The sequence below is a fragment of the Lynx rufus genome, unplaced genomic scaffold (assembly GCF_022079265.1).
Source record: "Lynx rufus isolate CCGP_SWC_20201006 ecotype Redwood Valley unplaced genomic scaffold, mLynRuf1.p SCAF_18, whole genome shotgun sequence".
NCBI classification, from domain to species: domain Eukaryota; kingdom Metazoa; phylum Chordata; class Mammalia; order Carnivora; family Felidae; genus Lynx; species Lynx rufus.
Window position 1 is genome coordinate 10,608,250 of NW_025814832.1, and position 24,485 is coordinate 10,632,734.

Genomic DNA, 24,485 nt, shown 5'->3' on the forward strand with positions numbered 1-24,485 from the left:
TCCAGAATCATCAAGGCAGAGAGACAGAAAGAGAGAGGGTATTAGTTTCAAGTGTCTAGTTGCTGGTGTCCTGTTGATTTCTGGAATTGTGGAATTGGGATCTCAGCTGCTTTTAGAAGCTCTAAGAGAGGGGTGCCTGAGTGGCCCTGTCAGTTAAGCATCTGACTTTGGCTCAGGTTATGATCTCATGATTCGTGGGTTTGAGACTGTGTTGGGCTCTATGACAGCTCAGAGCCTGGAACCTGCTTCAGATTCTGGATCTCCCTCTCTCTCTCTCTGCCCCTTCCCTGCTCACGCTCTGTCTGTCTCTCTCCCCAAAATAAATAAAACATTTAAAAAATTTTTAGAAGCTCTAAGAGGGCTATAGTTCTAAGTCCCTGAAGCACAGGTTTCTGAAAAGTCCCCGTGGTTGATTACTCCCTAAGCAGGTCCTCTCTGGGGTCCCTCCCACAAGGCAGTTGTGTCTGTCTTTGAAAACAGATACATGGTCAGTTCTATAGAACCCAACATTCACATCATAAAAACCACTGTGCTCTGTAAAGTAACCCAATAAAAACTATGGGGTTTATAGGGACGAAATGGGGTTAAGGACACAATACTCAAAACTTCTTCAATGACACCCCTTAGAAAGATAAGAATCTAACAAAAACATTAGCCGAGTTTTACACCTGTTACGTGGTTAGGAAATACATAAATGCTGTAGAATGATAAATATGGCCCTTTACCTTGAAAACAGTCCTGCAGTTTGCCTTCAGAAGCAGGCATCAGAAGGGCTGTGGCTTGAGAGTTAATGTGAAGTAGGAGAAGGAGGGTTGTCGGAAATCGGAAGGAAAATTGTAACTCTAGCTGCGGATCAATGTGGCTTATAGCACATGCGGTGAACTGCTGGTAGATGCTCAGAGTGTGTGTGCGTGTGCGCACGCGTGCGCATGCATGTATGTACGTGCACACACACTAGTATGGTTAGTGTTGTCCTTTGTGGCTCCATTCAGCTGGGTCCGATTTCTGAATTCCTCAAGTGTGAAATTCATGTTACACTCAGATTATCCCATATTTGTCAGTAGAACTGGAACAGATCCACACTTTCAATACCAACATTCCCGCAGGACTGACAGCATTCTCTCCTTCTGCCAGAGGGATGCTCCCTTGTTCTAGAGCATGAATGCTCAAAGCAGCTGAGGGCTCATTCCTTCATTCGGGAAATATTCACAGTCCCAAGGCCCTCTGTGAGGCTCCGAGGAAGCAACAGTGAGTAAAAAGTCATCCCTTCCTTTAAGAGGGAACAAGAAGGATCCTCTTATCAGAACATTATGGTGCAGGGTGTCCGACTCCTGCTGTAAGAGTCTTGACTGCATGTAAAATACCAAGGGCGAAGCAGTTAACTATCAGAATGAATCAAAGCGAGTTCCACAGAGGAGATGGCATTTAACCCTCTTAAAAGATGTGGCATGGAGAAGAAGGGAAGAGCTTTCCTGGCAGAGGGAACAGCAGAAGCAAAAGCACAGAGGCAGGAGATGGCAGGGCCAATGTGACGAACGGCAGGTGCTCTGACATGGCTGTATGGGATGTCGTGAGAGATGATACAAATAAGGCGAGCTGGAGTCACAAAGGCCCCATTCTGCTAGTCTTGGGTTGGGGTTTTTCCAGAAGGCAGCGAAGGGCCATCATAGGTTTCCAAACAGGGCAGTGACGTGGTACAAGTTTGTTTGAGAAAGAAATCCTAAGCTCCAGCAGTGAGAAGAGTGCCCTGGAGGTGGTGCTGGTGCAGAAAGTGGAATGTGGAGACGCTAGCTTCTGGAACCCACGAGCTTCTTTCATGTTTTGATGTGTTTGTCACTAGATTCTAGCTGGGATGACGTTTACTGCTTATGCTGTGGTTCATAGGACCAGCGATGGGGGCATGGCCAATTAGTGACTTGAGCCAGGAAGAGAGTGGAAGGTACAGGGCCACGTCTAGTGTTGTCATATCTCCTGTGGGGCCTCTGGGGCTGTTAACCTGGCATCTTTGGCATCATAACCCAGAGCCCTTGTGGTATATTCATTTTCAGAGCTTGCAATGGTGAAGGAGGAAGGGAATGTGCTCCATTCCCCGAGCACAGTACCTGCCACATGATAGGTACTCAATAAAGTTTTGTAACCTCAGCCTCCTGAAAATGTCTTTTAAACAAAGACAGTCCCAAAGTAGAAGGAATGAGATATCTTGTGCCAAACACATTCTGGGGACTTTCACATCCACTGAGTCATTCATCTTCCTCTCCTTGACCCTAAGGGGCAGATACTGTTAACAGCAGAGAAACTGAAGCTTGGGGTGGTTAAGTAACTTCCCCAAGGCCACACAGCTAATCTGTGGTAGAGCCAGGATTCAAACCCAGGTTGCCTGGCTCCAGAGCCTCCTCCACTTTGGTTCTCCTTTGAAGTACCCTTCTGAGTTTGTGAAATACACAAGGACCTGGCCTCTTTCCTTCCTCTGACAAGAACACCTATTTCTGGGGGATCGCCAGTGGATACTTTGTGATACACCTTCCATCCCCTTTAAGGTGGCTACCTGATTATAGCCACCTTCTCTGGGTCCAGAGTGACTGCCAGACTCCTTGGTGGGAGAAGCACCAGTGGGGAAGGTTACAGGTGAATCTGGAGCTGGCAAGCAGCCCCCACCAGCTCCCACCACACTCTGCAGTGAGAACAGCACCCCCCCACACACCCCCAACAGTGGGCAGACCTCTGGCTCAGAGATGAGGAAGCTGAGCTCACCCAGGACACTGATGGCTGAGCTGAGATCAAACAGGGATGATCCCCTGCCTGCCAACCGATGCTGTCCCTTAGCCAGAGGCCTAGGCCCCTGTCTTTCTTTTTTTTTTTTAAGTTTATTTATTTATTTATTTTGAGAGAGAGAGAAAGCACAAGTGGGGGGGGGGGGAGAGAGAAAGAGAGAGAGAGAGAGAGAGAGAGAGAGAGAGAGAGAGAGAATCCCAAGCAAGCTCTACCCTGTTAGTGCAGAGCCAGATGCAGGGCTCAATCTCATGAACCTGAGCTGAAGTCCTAAGCTTAACCACCTGAGCTACCCAGGCACCCCAAGGCCCCTCTGTCTTTAAACAGAACAGCTCCACCCTTACATGAAGCTGTGCTGGGGGAGAAAACAAGGTTTGAAAACCACAGCAGCCTTGGGCTACCCTGGCTGGATTCTAACAAATGGCCCTTGACGCTCTTCTGCCAGGCTCCCTCCTAAAGAAGGCTTTGTTTCCTATGGGTATCCTTGGTTAATTATTTTTAAATACATAATTATGTAGCCTGCAGTAGGGGAGAAGCCTCCCTGTGACCCATATTTGATCACCAAAGGACGGGCCCTCTTCCTTTGGCCAAATTAAATAGGCTAAAACCAGAGTCTGTTTGACTTGAGGCTGAATCGATGATGGGGACAGGCTGGGAGGTGAACACACACCTGACTCCCAGCGTTATCACCACTCTCTCAGGAGCAGAGCATCTTGGGGAGGTAAATAGCTGGCCGGGGAGTCAGAGAAAGCAAGAGAAAAACAAGGTGAAGTGCAGTCCCTCCAAAAGGAAAGAACGAGAAAGCAGGAGACAGGCTTGCCTCCCAAGTAGCTTCCAGGGCAAAACACATAAGTGGTTCTTCAGAGTAGGATTCTTGGAGAACTATGCTCCATGGACAGGTCATTCCATTCAGTACTTAGAATCTGCCCTAAGTTGCCTAGAATTCTAGAGTCTTAGGGCAAATATCCTGGGGTCCATCCCCATACTAGCTGCCTCCCGACCCATAGTTACCATTTCTTTAGCATCATGCTAGGAAACTTTTAGATATATTCTCTTACCCAGAAGTTGCCCTGTGAAGGAAGTGTTCCCTCCATTTTATGAGAGGAGGTGAAGGCACAGAGAGAAAAGTAATTTTTCCAAGATCGAACATCTCCTAAGGGCAAAGTGGGATTTGAGCCTGAGTTTGTCTAGCTCCTGAGCCCACAGTCTTCCCATCGTCCCTCCTCAGAAAATTCTTCCTATTATTGCTTTGAAACCTGCCTCACTCTTTTCTGTTGGATCTTCTCTGCCTCCTGAGCTCACAAGGCACAGATCTTTCTTCTTCTATGTCACAACACTGTGAGCTGTTGGATGTATCCTGCCAGGAGCCCAGTGGTAAATGTGAGTGGAGAAAAAAGACCCAGTGTGATCCAATGGGATGAATAGAGGGTAGGAGATAGGAGACGCAGGGACTGCAAGATAGGTGTGGAGGACCGCGGGCAGGACTGGGGAGGGGGTGTTGGTTCAGAGGCAGGGGAGCCTTCCTCCTTTTAACCTCATGGTTCCTGTTCCCCCAAAAGTGTGGTGCCCCAGACCAATAACCACCAAATTCCAATTTGCCACCGTCACCCCCACTGACAGCCCCTTGAATCAAAGGATGAGGACAGCAACCAATAGAGGAAGCCCATAGAGCATTCATCAAGCCACTCAGAGTCAAACACGTTGCTCTTGAAGGTTAGAACCCTGCCTTAGCATTTGTTTGTTTTCTTCCCAGCCCTCTTAAGCTCTAGGTCATATCAGCCTTGGGTAATGTCCTTTGGATGATGCCAGAAGACTGGCTTGGGTCTCCTCTTGGCAAGCTTCATCTTAGTGATTTGGAGGCTGCTGGTTATGGCAGCTTGCCTGGCCCCTGGGAAGGGGGGCTTTGTAGCCTCCTTGGGCAGGTGGGGCTCCAGGGGGAAGCAGGAAGCAGGACAGGGGGAAACAGACCAATAGAATCAGTATACTTTATACAGTAATGGTTCGTCTTGGGAAAGCTGGCAAAAGGAGAAGTGCAGCCAGATAGTTGGCCCACCCCTCCAAATAATTGCATGCCCAGAGCACTGGTCTCCCTCTCCTGCAGGTAGAAATAGGGTCCCCCAAGCCTTTTTGTCAAGTCCAAAGTGCAACACAAGAACACAGTCTTTGTAGGCTTTGAGCTTAGGGTGAGATGCCCCAGCTGCCCCCAGCTTTGTCTTTGTCTGTTTCACGGGCACATCTAGCAGGACTTGGACTCTGCAAACTGGGTCCAGGTTACTTGCGCCCCTTCGGTAGCCTTCTCTGCCCAGTGCTTTTCCTTTCCTGAGCACAGACCTCTGTTTTGGTTCCTGAACCAGAGGGAGGGCCAGAGTAGTGAGGCTATAAACATGCTTGGTTCTCCCCTCCCTTGCAGACCTAACTGCAGTGGTTTACTAAAGCATCCACATCCCGCCTGTGTGTGCTGCCTGCCCCACCTCCCGGCAGACTCGCCTTTCCCTGGGCCCTGGAAGTCAGCCAAATGGGACCCCATCAAAGGAATGTGAGTTCCAGAGCCACAGACCCCCAGCTACAGCCCCATCCCTGACCTGCTCTGCCTGTGTGCAACACCCTCCGCCTGCCCACCCCAGCCTCTTGTGCTCAGCCATAATAGTGGTATGCAAAGACCGATACCTTCCACTCTGGCTCTTACAGGGCTCCCCGGACAAGTGCCTCTTTGTAGGACGGGTCTACTCATGCTTTGCAGCCCCACATTGCCAAGAGATGCCAGGGAAACATTTCTAGAAGACATTTTGAAGAATACAAGAAATACTCTAGTTAGGAAGAGAAGGCCAATCTCAGCCCCTAAATCCCGCAAGAAGTATGCTGAAGCAAGAATAAGCAGAATCCTTTTGTCCACTCGCTCATTCGTTCGTTCGTTTGTTCATTCATTCATTCATTCATTCCTCTGACAGATATTTATTGAGTGGTTACCAAGTGCCAAGGCACTGGAGATACAGCAATGAGCAAAAGAAAGCAGATAAAAATGTCCTGCCCTCAAGGAGCTTACATTCCAGAATTAAGTAGAGTCCACGCCAGCCTTTACCCTGGAGAAAGCCAGCCAGTGTCTCTCATAGGAAACAGGGGAGGAAAAGGCAACTTTGGGTTCTTGTCATCCACCGTGTGAAAACAGGGGAGTCAAATGTGTGTTCCAGGGCCCTGGGGGCACTCATGTCTGCTGTTGGGTCTGTCTTGTTTTGCAGGAGTCCGCTACAGCCAGCAGGGAAACAATGAGGTCACTTCCTCCTCAACAATCAGTCACCATGGCAACAATGCCATGGTGACCAGCCAGTCTGTTTTACAGCAAGTCTCTCCAGCCAGTCTGGACCCTGGCCACAATCTCCTCTCACCTGATGGTAAAATGGTGAGTACACCTGGGCCATTGTAGCTCTGGAGCTGATAAGATAAGAGGCAAAACAAACACAACTTCTCACAAGGCCTGCCTCAAACAATGAGCCATTGTAGCCCTGGAGGGGAAAACGGGGGCTGTCCAGAGTTGGGACGGAAAGGTAGAGCTGGTGACCCAGCCTTTGGCGGGTGGAAGAGGTGTTCGGTTTGAACCTAGCCAATAAATCTGACAGAGTCCTGCTCTCATTTTATTGATTGAATGCCTCATAAAGGAGCAAGCCGGGTGGGACGCTGTTTGTTTTGGGGCAGGCAATGACATTTGTGTTGATAAAATGTTCATTCGTAACCCCCCCCCCCAAGGCCTCCAAAGCCAGTCTTTTAACCTTAGAGAGTATTTCACTTTGAAACAAGCCCCCTCTTTCTCTTCGCCACACCCTGGTGCCGGCAAGGAGAGAAATTAAGTCAGGATGTAGTGGGTGGCAGGAGATGGAGAGAGGCTTCTTGAACTGGGACATCAGGTGGTATGTCAGTGCGGAGCAGGGCACAAAATGGCGGTGGGGCGGGGCAGGACGAGGTGAGGCTTACAAGGAAAGTGAGAAGCACCGACTTTGAAGTTCCAGTGACCCGGTTCAAATCCCAGCTCTAGCATTTAATAGCTGTGTAGCCTTGGGCAGGTTACTGAACCACTCTCCGTCTCTCTCAACTATAAAATGGGCGTAATAACAGTGCGGTTGTTGGGGGGAACAACTCTGATAACAAGGGAAATACTCAGCACCGTGTTAAATATTCAAGAAGTGACTGGTGTTATTGTTAATGTCAGTGTTCCTCTCTTTAACTGAAGTTTTCTACAATCATAACCACAGCCCACACCCAGATGTAAGTTTAGCACACTTGGCGAGGAATAGACTCTTTTTGAATTTGAATTTTCAAGGCTCTCATTCTCTAACAGCACGAGTGCAGGGGAGCGCAGCCCCGGAGAGAAACAAGCATTACGACACGACACGAGTAAGGGCAGGAAATGGAAAACTTTATTCTTTGGGTCATGCTCCGTGTTTCAGTGGGGGGGGAGGGGGGGGAGGAGCTGCAGGTTCCTGGTTTCCACGCTCAAGGTGGAGCCGCACACATTCCCTCAAGGTGTCTGACCCAGGGGCAGGTGGGGGCCAGCGTGGGGGAAGGGGACAGGGAGCAGATGCCATTTTAGACCTTGACGTGTGTGCTGTGTAGGCAACACAGGAATGGTGAGTCACAGGTGATTGAGTCCCCAGCTCCCTGGAGGAAAAACAAAGTGTAGTTTCCAAGAGGAGTGCTGGCTCGGCCAACTCTTGTCTCGGGGACACGAGCTGCTTTCCCTGGTAGTGGTCTGTGCAAACAAAAATGAAAAGGCGCTCCTGGGGGAGGCATTTTGTAGCCCCCTTTCCCTCCCCTCATCCCTTATGCCTTTTCTTCATGAAAAACTGTTTGTGTGGCTACTTTGTAAGAGGCACAGACAAGTCTTCATGAGTCACTTTGAGACCCAAACAGGTTAAGAGTAAGGATTGCCCAAGCTGCCCTGGGGAAGAGGGTCTTGTGGAAGAAGTCTTGACTTCTCAGTGCATGAAATCCTTCAAGTCTCTGCTTCTATTGCTTGAAGGTCCTTGGGGTTTCCCTTGCACCCTCCTGCTCTTTTTCCTAAGAGGCAAGTGGCCTCACCCCAAGCCAGGGCTGCTCCAAAGGCAGCCTGCAGACACACTTTCTGCTTCCTGTTCTGCTCAGCAGTGCCCTAATGGCCACTATATTATTGGATTGATGATTGACCAAGAGAGCACACCTCAACGTTAGCAAACACCTGGAAGCTTGTTTGCAGGGACCAGCTTTTTACTAGTCTCCAACACCCTGGTTCATATGTTATGTCACTATTACTGGATGCCCAAATTCAAGAATCTGTTTTCTGTTAATATCTAACAGGTGCATCACAGATTGTGGTCCACCAAGGCAAGAGTGGAGTATGGTTAAAAATAACATGGGCAAGAGAACCAGTGTGTGTAAGCCTTGGGCTCAGCAATCAGATAGATGTTGCTTAACTTTAGTTTCCTCATCTATAAAATGGGGGGTAATAATGCCTGCGTCATGGGGTTGGTGTGAGGGCTGCTTATAGCTCCGCTGTTGTTTGGGTAAGCCCCATGTGAGGAGTGACAATCTCTTGTGTACTAACTGTCAGTGGGACGTGAATTGGAAATCTTACCCCAGGAATTAGTTTGGGAAATGCTGCTGATCATTTGAGCTTTCTTTTGCACTATCTGTCCCCTCTCCCATACCCAAATGCATTGACAAAAAGCTGGCCAGATTCAGGGTTGCAGTTCGTGTATGTTGAACCTTGTTGTTGTTTTTTTCATAGATAATTTTTTCAATGTTTGTTTATTTTTGAGAGAGAGACAGAGCATGAGAGGGGAGGGGCAGAGGGAGAGGGAGACACAGAATCTGAAGCAGGCTCCAGGCTCTGAGCTGTCAGCATAGACGTGGGGCTCGAACTCACGAATGTTGAGATCCTGAGCTGAATTCAGGTACTTAACCTACTGAGCCACCCAGGTGCCCCCCTCCTTTTTTTTTTTTTCAAAAGCACATACTGGGGTGCCTGGCTGGCTCCATCAGTGGAGCATGTGGCTTTTGATCTCAGGGTCATGAGTTTGAGCCCCACACTGGGTATAGAGTTTACTTAAAAATAATAATAATAATAATAATTAAAAAGCACATTCTGGATTCTTTCACATTGAAGCAGTATAGCCTAACTGAAAAACCTTGGCGGCAAATGGCCTGCTTTCAATACCAACACCACTTCTTGTGCAGATTTCTTTACTTCTTCAGCTTCAGTTTCCTTGTCCACAATGTAGGGGCAATAACACTAACCTCTTAGGCTGTAGGCAGTAAAGCACTTAGCATAGGTGAAAGTTCTGCAAATGGCAGCATTCATGTAATTCAAACCCAGCTGCGTCCTTGGCAGCCCCGGGCTTCCTTCAGTCTTGGTGACAAATAGAAAAGAATGGTTGCATTTTAGTGGGAAGGCACTTGACCAGGGTTACCCCCAAACAGTAAGTATTTGAACTCTAGTAAAACTGAGTTTGAATTCTGGCTTCCTCACTCACTAGTCAAGGGACCTAGTGTTAGTCTTGCAACTCTTCGGGGGATCAGTCTCTTAATCTGTAACACAGGGGCAGTGATAATAATGCCCTCCCTAGCTGTGTCGATACCTATTGAGGACAGTCAGTGGAAGCACATTACAGACTCTGAAGCCATGCACATTTAAGTTGTTTTTATCGTCGGCATCTGCGTTTGTCTTTCACCATTAAAATCAAACATTGAAACAGGAGAGATTACCGTCATTTCATTGACTTTCTCCAAAGGACTACATTACCCAAAGGAAGTCCAAAGGCAGGTTACTGATTTTTTTTTTTTTAATGACTCTGACATTTTGAAAAACAAGTCCAGCAAACAGGCTGGTTCTCTCTTGTTTGATGTGGTCGGAATTCCTTCTTGGTCACGTGACCCCCCCCAACTCCTTTCTCGATGCCCATTTTAAAAACACAAACAAACCTGTTTGGTTTTTTTCTTTCTTTCTTTTTCAAATTAACCTTGGAAGCTCTGTGGCTGACCAGGTCAAGGTGGGAGATAGTGTCTTACCTGGGTGCTGGTGTGCGACCTATAATTTGACAAGCTCTGGGAGGAAGGGCAACTGAGTTACTCAGACACTGAATGTTTGTATCCTAACCCTAAAACGTTTCCCAGTGGTCCTGATACCATCAAGAATGTCTGGAGCAGTTCACAATGATGGGAGACCTCTATTTTTCTTCCTTCCTTCTTTCTTTTCTTCCTTCCTTTCTCCCTCCCTCCTTTCTTCCCTCCCTCCCTTCCTTCCTTCCTTCCTCCTTCCCTCCTTTTCTTCCTTCCTTCCTGATTTTATTTTTAAGTAATCTCTACACCCAACATGGGGCTTGAACTTACAACCCCGAGATCAAGAATCATGTGCTCCACCAACAGAGCCAGCTAGGTGGCCTGAGACACCCTTTCTTAATAATTTTAGAAATTATTTTAAAACTGTAAGTATTAAAATGCTTCATCACCAAAAGTGTGTGTGAGTGTGGGTGTGGGTGTGGGTGAAAGTGATAGCTCCTTATAATTAATGGGGAAACACTGGAAGCATTTCTGAAAACATCAGAATCAAAGCAAGCACATCTATTACAGCTGTTACTGTTTGATACTATTTAGAAAGTTCTAACCAATGCAATAGACATGTACACATATGAGTACTAGCAAGGAAGAGACCCTATCAGCACATGTGCTTGTGATGTCATTATACATTTGGAGAAATGAAGAAAATCAATAAGGAAAAGACACTGTTAGGAATAAATAAAAGGATTCGATCCCCCCCCCCTCGCCAAAGGATGTATGAAGTAAACACGTGAAAATCAGTAGCTTTCTCTTACTAACCTATCACTAAAATATAATGGTGAAACAGAATGGGGGCACCTGGGGCCGAGGGCTTATTATTTAGTAGCTTTCTCATTACAACATCAGTTCCTTGACCAAAAAAAAAAAAAATCTTTTAATGGATAGTGGAGATTTGGAAAAGGTAGAGAAGCCCAATGATGTCTGATCCCCCTGCAACCCTTGATAATAATTGCAGGGGTGGGGAAAGTTTCTCTCTAAAAGAAGTTCTCTAAAAGAACTCAAATTCTAGAGGCAGACAGACCTGTGTTTGAATACCAGATATACCATTTACTAGGTTATTGGATCTTAGGCATTATACATATCTACTCTGAGCCTTGGTTTTTTTCATCAGGGAAACAGGGATGGCAGAAGTGTCTGCCTCATGGAACTATCATGAAGTTTGTAAGTTAATGTACAAGTGGTACTTAATGGAGCCTGTAGTCCGTGAAAGCTTTCTTGCACTTCTGCCTGGTCCCCAGTCTGCTCTCCCAGAGCATTTCTTCAGTTATTATTTTTAGCAGCCACGTGTCTTTAGCTCCAATAATATACAAGGTACAGAGCAGAACAGAGGATACTTCCAAATTAAGCAAGTGACAGTCCTCTAATACCCCATGGGCAGAAGAATGTCTGAGGCAGGCTAGGAACTCAGAGATAGTCAACCAATGAGGGGCACCTGGGTGGCTCAATCAGTTGAGCCTCCAACTTTGGCTCAGGTCATGATCTCATGGGTTGTGGGTTCGAGCCCCACATCGGGCTGACAGCTCAGAGCCTGGAGCCTGCTTCGGATTCTGTGTCTCCTCTCTCTGTCCTTCCCCTGCTTGCACTCTGTCTCTCAAAAATAAATAAATGTTAACAACATTTTTTACTTAAAAGAAAAAAAATAGTCAACCACTGGAAGCATCATAGGGAAGGGATTATTGGGTATTTTACTTCTCTATCTCCAGCATCTAGAAATGTGCCTCAGTGTATGCTTAATAATTTTTACTGAATGAATGAATGAATGAATGAGCTGTGCCAAGGAATTGCTCAGTCATGTCATTAAAAAAAAAATTTTGGGGGCGCCTGGGTGGCACAATCGGTTAAGCGTCCGACTTCAGCCAGGTCACGATCTCGCGGTCCGTGAGTTCGAGCCCCGCGTCGGGCTCTGGGCTGATGGCTCAGAGCCTGGAGCCTGTTTCCGATTCTGTGTCTCCCTCTCTCTCTGCCCCTCCCCCGTTCATGCTCTGTCTCTCTCTGTCCCAAAAATAAATAAACGTTGAAAAAAAAAATTAAAAAAAAAAAATTTTTTTTTTTCTGTCAGCACAGAACCCAATGCGGGGCTCAAACCCACAGACCGCGAGATCATGACCTGAGCCAAAGTCAGTCGCTTAACCGACTGAGCCCCTAGGTGCCCCGAGTTATGTCAATTTGGACACTGCTTTTTGCAATCCCAGCTCCACTCATGGTGTTTTTGTTTTTTCTCTCCAGCAGATCTCAGTCTCAGGAGGTGGTCTGCCCCCCGTCAGCACCTTGACGAATATCCACAGCCTGTCCCACCATAATCCCCAGCAATCTCAAAACCTCATCATGACCCCCCTCTCTGGAGTCATGGCCATTGCACAAAGTAAGTTCTGTTCTTGGTCAGAAAACTTCGGGGGTAGGTAAGGAGAAGTGTGGGAAGTAAGTCAACCTGAGTTTCAAAACAGTTCCTAGCAGACCCCCTTCAAACTCACCCACCACTTGTAGGATTTGATTCCACTTGTTTAGTTCCTTTTCTCTCTCCTCAACCGTATTTGGATTGTTTAGCCTAAAGAAAGAGAAAATAACAGAATCAAGGTGAATCTTGGGCACAACTCACCAGCTGTGCATCCTGGGGCAAATCATTAACCTTAATGAGGTTCCGTTTCCTCATCTGTAAAATGGGTTGCTGAGGTGATCAAATAATAGTGTGTAGAAACATGCTTGCCAATCTATAAGGCGTGAGTATGTATAATATCATAGCTTATACTTTTGTCTAGTGTTCATTTCGACCCCTAAGTTTGCGGTGGATTTTCCACGAAGTTATGCTGATGTTTCTTTGTGTTGGCAAAGATGGAACAACGATGGGCTTCCTTCTAAACAGGGAATTTCATGTGGTCATGGGACGCCTGTTTGCCCAGTGGTGCAAGTCCAGTGAGAGGGAGCTCTGAGGGAAACTGGCGGAGCATCCCCGAGTCTTTAAGGAGAAACATGGCTGGAGACTGGTGAATGGATCAGGTCCTCCCAGGTCTAGGAGACCCTCATTCCACATCCTCACAGATGGGCCAGTTCAGGGCATGGGAAGGCTGACTGGGGCCATGTCTATGGATAGCTCTCTCAGAATCCTAATGTGGATGAGTGTTCGGTGTGTTCTCAGCTCAGTCGTGAGCTCAGGCCAAGTTACCACTGTCACCCTGGGAAGCGCTCCCAAGAAGTCTCAGGAGGGATCGAAGGAAGGCGCATTGCTCATCTTTCTTTTAACTGACATTGTTCCTCTGCCCTTATGGCCGCACCGACCCCTCTGTATTTTATCACCTTTTCCTCTTTCTCTCTTCTCTCTCTCTAAATCAGCCCCAGCAAAGGTAGCAACTCATCCCTTCTGAGGAGATGGCTTATGTGTTCTTTGAGGGCAAAACAGGGCTGGGCCTACAGGAGGCACAGCTTTCCTGAGTATGTGTGGCTCTCACTGTATCCTCAACTGCTCTGAAATGGATGCACCCAGGGGCGCCTGGGTGGCTCAGTAGGTGAGCGTCCTACTTCAGCTCAGGTCATGATGTCACGGTCTGTGCGTTCGAGCCCCACATCGGACTCTGTGCTGACAGCTCAGAGCCTGGAGCCTGCTTCGGATTCTGTGTCTCTCTCTGCCCTCCCCCACCCCCCCCGCCCACTCTGTCTCTCTCTGCGTCTCTCTGACTCTGAAAATTAAACCTTAAAAAAAATTTTTTTTTAAAGAAATGGTTGCACCCTGCATTTCTTTGCAGAGAGAAATGGGAGTAGAGAAGCATTTAGAGGTCTTACCAAATAAAAATTTATTTTGAACTTACTGCCTTTTCACAGGAATATGGTAACCAGACTAACCCCAGGGTTTGATAATGAGATAGGATATCTAAACCCAGCTTGCTCACCTTCTAGAAGATTTGAGTAAAAGATCCATGAGTAAGATATGCCACCTCTTTATTTCCACAACCAAAATGATACACGAACCATCCCACTTGCCTCTTTTCTTCCCACATCAAGCTTTGGCCGACAGCTACACAATTACATATTTTCTTTTTTTTTTTAATTTTTTTTAATGTTTTTATTTATCTTTGAGACAGAAAGAGACAGAGCATGAGCAGGGGTGGGGCAGAGAGAGGGGGAGACACAGAATCCGAAGCAGGCTCCAGGCTCTGAGCTGTCAGCACAGAGCCCGATGAGGGGCTTGAACTCACGGAGTGTGAGATCATGACGAGCTAAGTCGGACGCTCAACCGACTGAGCCACCCAGGCGCCCCCACAATTACATATTTCCTGGAGCTATTCCATACTTTTCAATCTGGTTCCTCCTAATCTCCTCCACCCACACTTGTCTACCTTCTTGCTGTAGTCCTAATCTACTGCAGGTGGGCAGCACCAGAGTGTAGGTGGCCCTTGGAAGGGTGTGTGTGTGTGTGTGTGTGTGCGTGTGCTTGGAGTGGAGGGAGCATGAACAATGGTGAGCGTCAACAGAAAACCCAGCTGAGACACATGGTCCTACCCTACGGAGTGTCAGGATGAAGAATTGCTTGCAGGCACCCTCATGTGGCCAACTGTTGGGTTGAGTGTGTGGGTCCTGCCTGAGGACCACAGAGGCCCATGGAGAAGTGATAACAAAGGCCCCGGCACTGCCAACTCCTCACTCTCTTTTCATCCCCTGGGCTGCACAACATGCTTCTTGGGCAGGAACCAGTGCACAGAAAGCAGGGGAAAAGGCCACGAGTCACACTTCGCGGGAGCTAGGATGACATCAGTGGCTCTGGATCCTGGAATTGAGGCACAGCAACATCACAGACGGTGTTGAAAATAAGATTCCTGGGCCTCACCTCGGAAGTTTCTGACTCATTAAGTCTTGGGTGGGGCGGAGGAATGTGTATTTCTTAAAGAGCTCCCCCAGATGACTCTAAAGCACAGGCAGGTTTCAGAACCGTGCCCTCAAATGTCATCCACTCTAGGCAGGGTAATTTGCTTTTCTGGGCAGGGATTTCCCAAAAGAGCAGCTGTAATGGGCTCCCCGGGGGAACAGCAAGCATCTGGGGCCTCCCAGGAGACTGAGACCACAGTGGAAGGCAGGAGAGGGAAACAGGATATCAGGGTATCAGGTGAGCCCCTGGGGAATGGGAGATAGTGCTGGTCTGAGGGCGATCAGAGGACCCGGCCCCATCCCCACCCAAGGAAGCCAGGAGGGGGCTTCTTCCTTCACTTCCGCTCAGGAGACTTGCCTTTTAGGGTTCTGATAACAGTATCAGCTAAAGCCCTGAGTAAGCAGCAGCTGAGGTCTTTGTGCTATCTCCCTGGAGGACTTCCCACAAACCCACTTCTGGAACCCTCTCTGTTTCAGGAAAGGCTCTCTAGGTGTCCCTTCCGCACTTGCCTAGACACCTTTTTCTGGATTTTCTTCTTCCCTCCCATCCTGCCCCCCATTTCACAGAAAGCACGGTCAGAGGAACATTGACAGCCCCAGGAAAGAGGTCAGGGTGTCTTGCCCCTGATCCTCTCATCCCTACTCATACTCTGCCTCAGCTGTCTCCCCCACACTCCTGCCCAGAGATGCAGGACCAGGGACCCAGTCTCTGTAGTGCCGGCCCTGGTTCTGAAGAGGCTTCAGGACACAGGCATGGAGCAGTACCACAGAAGCCTCCCACCCCCAGAACAGAAAGATGGCAAGAACCACTGTAAACTGTCAACCTTTCACTTACGACTTCCTCCTCCCAGTACCTGGACCTCTGGATGCCACAAGCCCCGTGCCACGGGATGAGTTACGTCCACTTCATAGAACTGGCTGAGGTCTGCTGTTTTTCCTGCTCTTTGCTATCAGCAAGAGAATGAGCACCTGACCTCTGTCGGGGTCTTTGCACAAGTCCACTAAATGAGGGTGTTCTGGCTTCGTACTCCTAGGACTGTGGAGGTGGTTTTGTTGTTTTGTCGAAATGTGAGTTCCTGATCACTCCTGCCCTCTGCTGGACAGACAGGCCTGGGCACTAATCTGCCTCCTTTAACTGCCCTTAGGGCACCGGGCAGCCCTCTCAGGGAGTCGGGCCTGGAGGAAGTGGGCAAGCAGAGGCAGCTTTCCCAGGGTCCTGGCAACCTCAAGTTTGGGAGGTGCCGGGATGACTTTGGGAAACTGTCACGCCTCGGATCTGTGTAGGCCCATTTCCATCTACAACTCACTGTGGAATGTCAGCAGGTCGATCTCTCCAAGCCTCAGTTTCTTTGTATAACGGATCTAGAAAGTCGTTTCCTGTGCAATCTCTCAAGCAAAGCTCAGTCTTGCCTGGCTCACAGCAGGGGCTCGGTGGGTGACCTCATCCATGCATTCAACCCTCCCCTTCCCGGAAGCCACCTCTGATCTTTCCTTCTTGCTCCCACAGGCCTCAACACCTCCCAAGCACAGAGCGTCCCTGTCATCAACAGTGTGGCTGGCAGCCTGGCCGCCCTGCAGCCTGTCCAGTTCTCCCAGCAGCTACACAGCCCTCACCAGCAGCCCCTCATGCAGCAAAGCCCCGGCAGCCACATGACTCAGCAGCCCTTCATGGCGGCTGTGACTCAGCTACAGAACTCCCACAGTAAGGATGCAGGCGGGTTGGGGGGGTGGGGCGGAGGTACCAGCAAGGGCCCTACGCAACCCACCTCTGCCCTCTCTGGATCTGTACTTGCTTGGAAGTATACTGATTTGGTCACTTTTCTCTACCTGTTATCAACCCAGACAGTGTCTCAGCATGAACTTCCTGTGGTCTGTGCCTTTCCTAGATCCACCCCCCCATTCCTGGAGGGCAGGCAGGTTTGAAGAGGACAGTTGAGGGCCCACTTTACATAAGTGGAGTTGGAGAAAGAAAGCAGGGTGTAGCACATGTGTGGGACACATGCCACCATTGCCCACTTTGGTACCCATGGAAGATATCACCGATCAGCCACAGTACCTTTTCCTGATGAGCCTCAACTTAGCCTTTTCAATCTGAAAGTCTGAGCAGCCATTACCAGATGGCAAGAGTGGGTATGCAATTTGCATCCCATGTGCCCTCCCTGAAATTGAAGAATCTTCTAGAATCCCCGTGCTCTCCAATTTACACACCCCAAACATCTTGAATTGAGAATCATGAGCACAGGTGGAAAATGCCATCTGCATGCCATCCTGGATAAGGAATATTAGCACTTCTCCCCTCCCCCAACCCCCCCCCCACCCCAGTTCTCATATCCTATTTCTATACCTACTCTCAGTCCTGTCTTTCAACCACTTATTTCCCACCCACAGCCAGCCACTAGATCTCTGCCCTCCACCCTGAGCCCCAGACCCCCAGCCCTCTGGCCATGTCAGGATACAGCCCCTGGCCTACAAGTCTGGGGAGAAATCATGGCAGGCACCATCCCACAGGAACACCAGAGAAGTCTCTGTAATAGAGTGATCATCTCTGGGAGTCAGACACACCTAGATTTAAATCCTGGCCCTGAGACTTACCAGCTGTGTAGCCATTGGTAAGTTATTTAGCCACTCTCTGGGCCTCAATTTTCCTCATCTGTAAAATGGAAATAATAATGTAGAGTGATAATGGAGATAAAGTAAGACTTGGTATGAACTGTGTTTGGTGAGCATAAGAGTGAAAGAAGTGCAAGTCATTGTTTATTAAGGGAGTTTTTAATAAGAGGAGGCAGGAATGGGGAAGGGGAATTTTGTTTCTCCCCGGCTGCCTCAATCGGAGCCATGGGTCTAAGGAAGAGCAGCCAAGTTCGGCCTTCTATCCTCAGGCTCTGTCCCCGCCTCAGGCCTGTGGAGCTTGTTTCTATGCACCATCTCACATTCCAATCACATTTTTTTTTTTTTTTGTGGCTTTAAAAAAAAAATCTGCCATAGCCTGTAGCAGAGTCTGGGACCATATGTCATACCCCACTTTCTGTCTTTTCAGGGCCTGGCAATACGCCCCCAATTGTCCCTGCCCCCTCACTTGGGCAGGATTCCTCCGTGGCCAGGCCCAGGTGGGACAGCCAGAGACTGGTCACCAGTGACCTGTGGACCACCAAGGCCCAGCTAGGGGCCCCGGGACCAGGAAATAACCAGCCTCCCTCCACAGGAAGGACAAGCTGGGCTGGCAAGTGGTGACATTTACCCCATTCCCTACTAGAGGATGCTTTGGTAGAGAATAAACTGCTCCCTCCCTCGTGGCCCAACAGCCACATGCTTCTGTTAGGTCATGTGACCTGGAGTTTATATGAATCTAATGGTCAGTTACAGAACTCAAAAGGTTCTAGACTTGGTGAACAAGTACTGTTAAAGCTAAAAACCGAGTCACATGCTCCTGGAGGTTTTATTTGAGTCTTGTCTCCCTTCGTCATCCTTCCTATTTCTGCGATGGCATGATGTGACATACGATGTCATTTTAGTGCAGTCTGGAACAACCCAGATTTATATAATTATTTATAATTGTATAATTGTTGATTATACAATTAACTATATCCATGTCTAATTATCATTGTTAATTCATTTATAATTGCTTGCATGAGGCCAGGTGCTTGAGTCACAGCAGATACAACAAGCATGCGCTGGCCAGTTCGTTTATGTTTGCTAACTGCTTAGAACTTTTTTTTTTTTTTTTGTCTTAAAATCTCTGATGCATCACATATGCCTGAGGGGGCCACTTGTTGATGTCTGGGCACCTAACATTTTATTGAAAGTCAGGAGAACACGGGGCGCCTGGGTGGCTCCGTTGGTTGGGCGTCCAACTTCGGCTCGGGTCATGATCTCACGGTCCGTGAGTTCGAGCCCCGCGTCGGGCTCTGTGCTGACAGCTCAGAGCCTGGAGCCTGCTTCAGATTCTGTGTCTCCCTCTCTCTCTGCCCCTCCCCCGTTCATGCTCTGTCTCGCTCTGTCTCAAAAATAAATAAACACTTGAAAGTCAGGAGAACAGAAGTGCTGTCCACTACTACATGAAAGACACTGTGCAAAGCTCTTTGGTACAACGTACTTTCCACATGATGTTTTCTAACCCTACATTCCTATTTTACAGATGAGGAAATTGAGGCTAAGTAATTGAGCGAGGATTTAAACACATGGCTAGTGTTTTTACCCCAACACACTGCCTTCCAAAACATCGCCGCCGCCACCACTGCCCTTCCGTCTGCCTGGGGACACAGGAGCGATGGGATGGGATGGGATGGGGTATCTGTAGCTGTGCATGTGCTTGTGTGATCTCAGCTTGACTCTGTCTTCACTCTGTCTCTCCAGTGTACACACACAAGCAGGAACCCCCCCAGTATTCGCACACATCCCGGTTTCCGTCTGCGATGGTGGTCACGGATACAAGCAGCATCAGTACGCTCACCAACATGTCTTCCAGTAAACAGGTAATGCCGGCAGGAAGTCAGGAGAGGGCAATGGCTGGGGCTACTGACGGGCAGAGAGCGTGGTGCATGTGGACTGAGCCGTAAGCCTGGTCCTTCCCAGGCTCCTGGTTACTTGCTAGAGGAATCCCTGAGGTCACAGGGCAAAGAAGATGGGCCACAGGCTAAAGGGACTGACTGCTCCCCCAGCTTTGCCAGCAAGAGCAAAAAATGACTACAGCTTGATAAATCACTGGAGACTGGGTGACACAGAGCCTTTAGGTAGTGAGACTGAGTATTCCCCAGGGGATTAATCAGTGAGCCATAGAAAAGGTGTTTCCAAGGGAGACTCAGGAAAGTCACACCCTCTAAAGAGTTTCATGCTTTGCAAGAGGGACCCCTTTGAGGATTTTCCACAAGTTAATCAATGGAAAAAGGGAGTAAGCAGTCAGGGTCCTGAGGCCAATTCCCCCAGTCCAAGACCCATGCTGGACCCAGAACGCTGTAAGCTCCAGAGAATGACCCAATTCAACCGACCCATGGAGATGCCCCAGTAGACAACCTGGCCTTAGAGGGGACCTGCATTTACTTGGTCTGCTGTCAAGAAGCTTGGAATTGACTTCCTGGTGCATGAAAAGTGGGAAATCCAGAGGCACAGTCACTCTTTCAGTGGATGGCTGGTTCCCACCTCCACGCAGGGTTGATGGAGTAGCAAAGACAACCAAAGGTGTGGCTCATCATTGCCGCTTGGACAGCTGGACTGTCACGGGACACCGAGAGTTAGGAAATAGGACAAGATGTCTGAGCATGCATGACAATTCCAGAATAATACAATAGGACCTTTTAGGAGCTGGGGTCTGTGCAGTGTGGGAACTGTTTGGCCTTTATTGATTACTAGATAAGTAGGCAACAACCTTGAACTTCATGTCAGTGGCTCTCAGCAGGGTTTGGTCTTGTTGATGGTCTTTTATCCACCTGAGCCCTGCGAATCACACCTCCTCCACTGCCACATGCTGCCGAGCAAGTTCTTTCATGGGCTCAGGTTCTCTGTTCTTCCCTTTGCCCACATCTCCTGGTCCTGCAGTGTTGTGGAGCAGTAGCTTCTGTTCCTGGTTTGCCACTTGTTTGGTGACCTTGACCTGTCTGAGCCCTTGTTTCTTCAGCTTTAAAATGAGAGTTGTAACATCTCCTTATTCTGGAGATTCAATGAGGTCGTGTAGATTAAGGGCCTGGCATGTCCTGGGTGTGTGCATGTGCGTTCATGAAATGCGTGCACGCGCGCGCGCGCGCGCACACACACACACACACACACACACACACACACACAGCCTAGGTAGCTGGGCTCTGGAGGTAGGGAGAGAGGGAGCGTTGTGTGGGACCGGCTCTGCCACTCTTCTCTCACCCAATGGAAGATGAAAGGACACCCCCTGTTGCCCTGCCCTTCGACTCCCGTGCGATTTCCCACTCTTTGTAGTGAGCAGGGAAAACATTTATCTGTGCTCACAAATCTCAATCAGGGGGGCAGCCAGGCGCAGCAGCCCTGCTTGGGAATACCTTCCCCTTTGAAAGGTTTATCAATCCATCTGCCGCTTGGTCAGCCCTAGACAGGGCTGTGATTAATTATTCCTGTCTTCCCCAAGTTGACTTTGATGCTTGCTTGTTGAAACAGGCCCTCTGAATTCAGGAAATTGTCTCTTAATCAAAATACTTGGAGATGCTCTCTGAGCATCTGGCCCCCAAATGGCGTCTCCCCTCCACTGGACAGAGTGGCCAGCCGACCTTGAAGCTGCATGAACAGCCCTCTAGAACCACCGTGAAGTTGTCCCTAAGCCCCTGGATATTCCAGGAGTCTGGTAGTAGACTCATTTCTGGGATGATAAGAAGGATGATCACACTTAGGATAAAACTAGTCACATAGCATTTTATGTTTACACTTCTCATGAACAGGATCTCATCATTTCTTTTTATTGAAACTTCCTTAGTACAAAGGAATGAACTGAGGCTCAGAGGTGGAGAGTGACCTTCCCAAGGTCCAACAGGTGATCACTTCTAGAGCTGGACCTTTAGACTCTGGGCTTTGGCTCTAAATCCTAGACTCCTTCCACCTAAACAATATTTGTCTTCCAGTATCCATCTCTAAAATACCCATGGTATTTGCTGCTGTTGTGGAGTTAACGGTCAGGAACAAGGGTAAAATCTAGCCCACGTAGGTGTTCCAATCAGGAAACTTCCTTCCTACAAACTGAAGAAGAGGAAGCGGGGGGAAGGGCAGAACGAAGTCAAGTGAGGGTACAGGTGCTGCCTCCTGACGGCAGAAAGAACCAAGGTGAAGAAAATTTGCACTAACTCTGTTCCCAAGGCAAAGGGTCAGAAATGAGTTCCGGTGGCAATTCTGCTTTCTCTTTGTTTTAAAGTATTATTTTCCAAAAGGAGTTTTAAGACCATTGCTGGGAGTTGGGGGCACATGGTGTGAGGAGGGGAAGATCCCTTGATTATAAGTATTGGGTGAACGGCTGGGTTAAAGTTAGACACCACAAGGCGGGGCTTCTCCGAATCTTTCACATGCTGCTGTGTGCCTCAAATGGGGCCATTAGTGTGCACAGAAGCTCCGGGCAGAGGGACACATCCTGGGCAGTGCTACTGTAGAGGCACCCCAGAGTTCTAGGAAAGCCCAGCAGCCTTGCATTAATCCTGGTTCCTTCCCCACTCACCATGTGACCTTGGGCAGTTGATTCACCCTGCGAGACCACTTCTGTGTCTCTTGTGGAGAAAATCCTACCCACCCGCCACCACAGGATCTTCAAAGTGTAGGAGACAGTGTCTGGTACATGGTCAAGTACTCAGAGTGCTAACCCCCTGTTTCTCCTTGCCACCTGTGATTCTTTAGGAGATACTTTCTATCGACTTCTTCAAAATGTAACTCACTGAACTACATGGGGTCAAAGGAGGTTCACTCCCAGGATAAAAGCAAATAGAGCAGGGAATGCCTTTGTGCTTAGCCAAATGCCTGGGCTATAGTAGACATTCAGTAAATATGAGTGAGTGAGTGAGTGAGTGAGTGAGTGAGTGAGTGAGTGAATGAATTCAGAACTAACATTTTTTGAGTGCCTCCCATTTCCATAGCAGCACTCCGGGTGCTTTTCCATTCTTACCTTTCGTGGCCAACCTTCCCCACCCATTCTGCGAGGCCAACTTACAGAGCAAAACACTGAGCTTCGGAGGTGGGATGGGATCTGGCCAAATTCACACAGATGATGAACCTGGAACTCGACTTCCAGACTACTGGTCTTCTCACTCCAAATCCATTAGGCAATGCTCTCCTTCTAATATCCATTTTTAAGCACTCATAAAAATGACCCGAGGTTATGTAGGTAGAAGGCTAAAACCAGGATTTGAACTTGTATCTGATCCCAGTGTTTTCCATTGTCAGGACAGACGTGCCCCAGGGCCTTGTGGATCACATTTCAGGAATCTCAGGGTGGGACTGTCTCACCTGCAGCTCCTGCCCTCCGTCCTTTCCAGAGCTTATGCCTCCCCCTCCTCCTCAACCTTGGGTGCTGGCGAGTTACCATGCAAGTGGGTCTGTGCCTGAGCTCCTGCAAAACAATGTCCCGCCAGTCTGGAAACCAGACCGCAGCAAGCACCGACCTTGGTTAGAACAAGTGTGGGCAGGCTGAGAGCCGAATCCTGTTTCCACAACCTCTGTGCCTACAGCTCCACTTCCTAGTTTATAGAGAGGTCAGGAGAGGGCCCCCAGAGCAGCCACCAGTCAGGGGTGCTGACAGGGAGGTGGACAGCCTTGCCATAAATCCCTGGCAACTATTCCACAGCTTCCAACCGTCTCTGCTGGTGGTCAGCCAGTATGGTGTGATGATTAAGAGCACCGACTTGGGAGTTAGGCAGACCCAGGCCCAAGATTCTATCACCTTCTACCTGGGTGACCTCAGGCAAAAGTCCTAGCCTCTCTGAGCTTCGGTTTCCTCATTTGTAACATGAAAATAATGATTCCTCTTCTGGACGGTCATTAAAAAGACTGAATGCTATAAATCTTGTAAAATACCTAGCTTGGTGCTTGGCCCAGAACACCCAGCCCATGGCGGCTGGGGTGAACTTGGCCTCCCCTGCTGGCAACCCTGAGGAAGGAAGACTGTAAGTAGCATTTATTTCTCCGTGGCCTCCCTGTGACCACACTCAGAAGGTAGAAGGAAATAACCTTCCTCGTGTTTAAGAGCATAGACTTTTCTGTTGTGAGACCCTGGGCAAGTTATTTATAATCTTTCTAGGCCTCAATTTCCTTGAAGTATAATCATTACTTCTAATTAATGGAGCCATAATTAATCTAACTTAATAACAGCAGGAAGTTATCTGTACTCACGGTCCCTACTTCCTCACCCCCAATTCTGTCTTACGGCTATTCCTGATGGGCATTTGTCCTGACACCACATTAGAACCTCTCCGGTCCAGCTCACAAGTACCGCCATATTGTCAAACCCAATGGGGACTTTCCGACCTCTGCCTCTGACACAGCTGATCCTCCCTCCTTTTTTCACTTGGTTTCTGGAACGATACCCATTCCTGGTTCTCCCCCACTGTGGCACTCCTCATTTCCATAGCTGGCAGCTTGTTTTCCCAACATTTTGTTGTTGGAGGGCCCTATCACTCATTCTCTTCTGTGTTCACTCCTGGGTGATCCCCAATCCCATGGCTTTGGATCAAGCATACACACTGATGGATCGTGTACTTCTGTCTCCAGTACAGACCTCTCCCTTGAGTGGCCCATTCACAAAGCCGGTGCAGCTCGGGCATGTACATGCAAATGCCCGGTGTATCTGACAAGCCTCACCAAAATAGGAACTCTTCATTTTGCCCGTTTCTCCCTACTCGCACTGCTTCGTCCTGGGGCTTCTCCGTTTCCAGAAATGGTAACCAGTTATTCAGGTGAGGTACCTGGGAGTCTCCTTGATTCTTCTCTGCGTGCCCTACAACCAGTCCATGGATAAGCTCTGCATCCCACATCTGAGCACTTCTCACTCCCCACCAGTCCAGCCCCTGCTCTCACTGATACCCTGCACTGGCCCCAGCTTCCCAATCCTACGTCCACTCCTGCCCCACGACGGTGGTTACTGTCTGTTCACTACGCAGCAGCCAGAATGATCTCTTAAGAGGGGAAACCAATCATGTCACCCCCACCCGCGTCAAAACTCTCCAATAGTGTCCCATTGCAACCAAGCTGAAATGGAGGCTTCCAAGGCCTCCTGCCGTGTAATCAGCCCCCTGCCGGCCCTGCCCTTCTCACTTCCTTCCTCTCCTCCCTCTTTCACCTGGCTTCAG

At 48.8% G+C, this 24,485-nt stretch overlaps 1 protein-coding gene across 3 annotated transcripts in view; it reads left to right on the forward strand.

Annotated features, from left to right (window-relative positions):
- The window catches only part of HNF1B (HNF1 homeobox B), a 52,348-nt gene that overhangs the window by 25,108 nt on the left and 2,755 nt on the right, over positions 1-24,485 (forward strand). For 2 of the 3 annotated variants that reach the window (XM_047081123.1, XM_047081124.1), the window contains exons 5-8: positions 6,006-6,166; positions 12,082-12,214; positions 16,214-16,408; positions 19,060-19,178. In XM_047081123.1, the coding sequence (XP_046937079.1) occupies positions 6,006-6,166; positions 12,082-12,214; positions 16,214-16,408; positions 19,060-19,178 (608 nt within the window). The remainder of the gene's footprint in view (positions 1-6,005; positions 6,167-12,081; positions 12,215-16,213; positions 16,409-19,059; positions 19,179-24,485) is intronic. The other variant, XM_047081125.1, reaches the window with a different exon arrangement.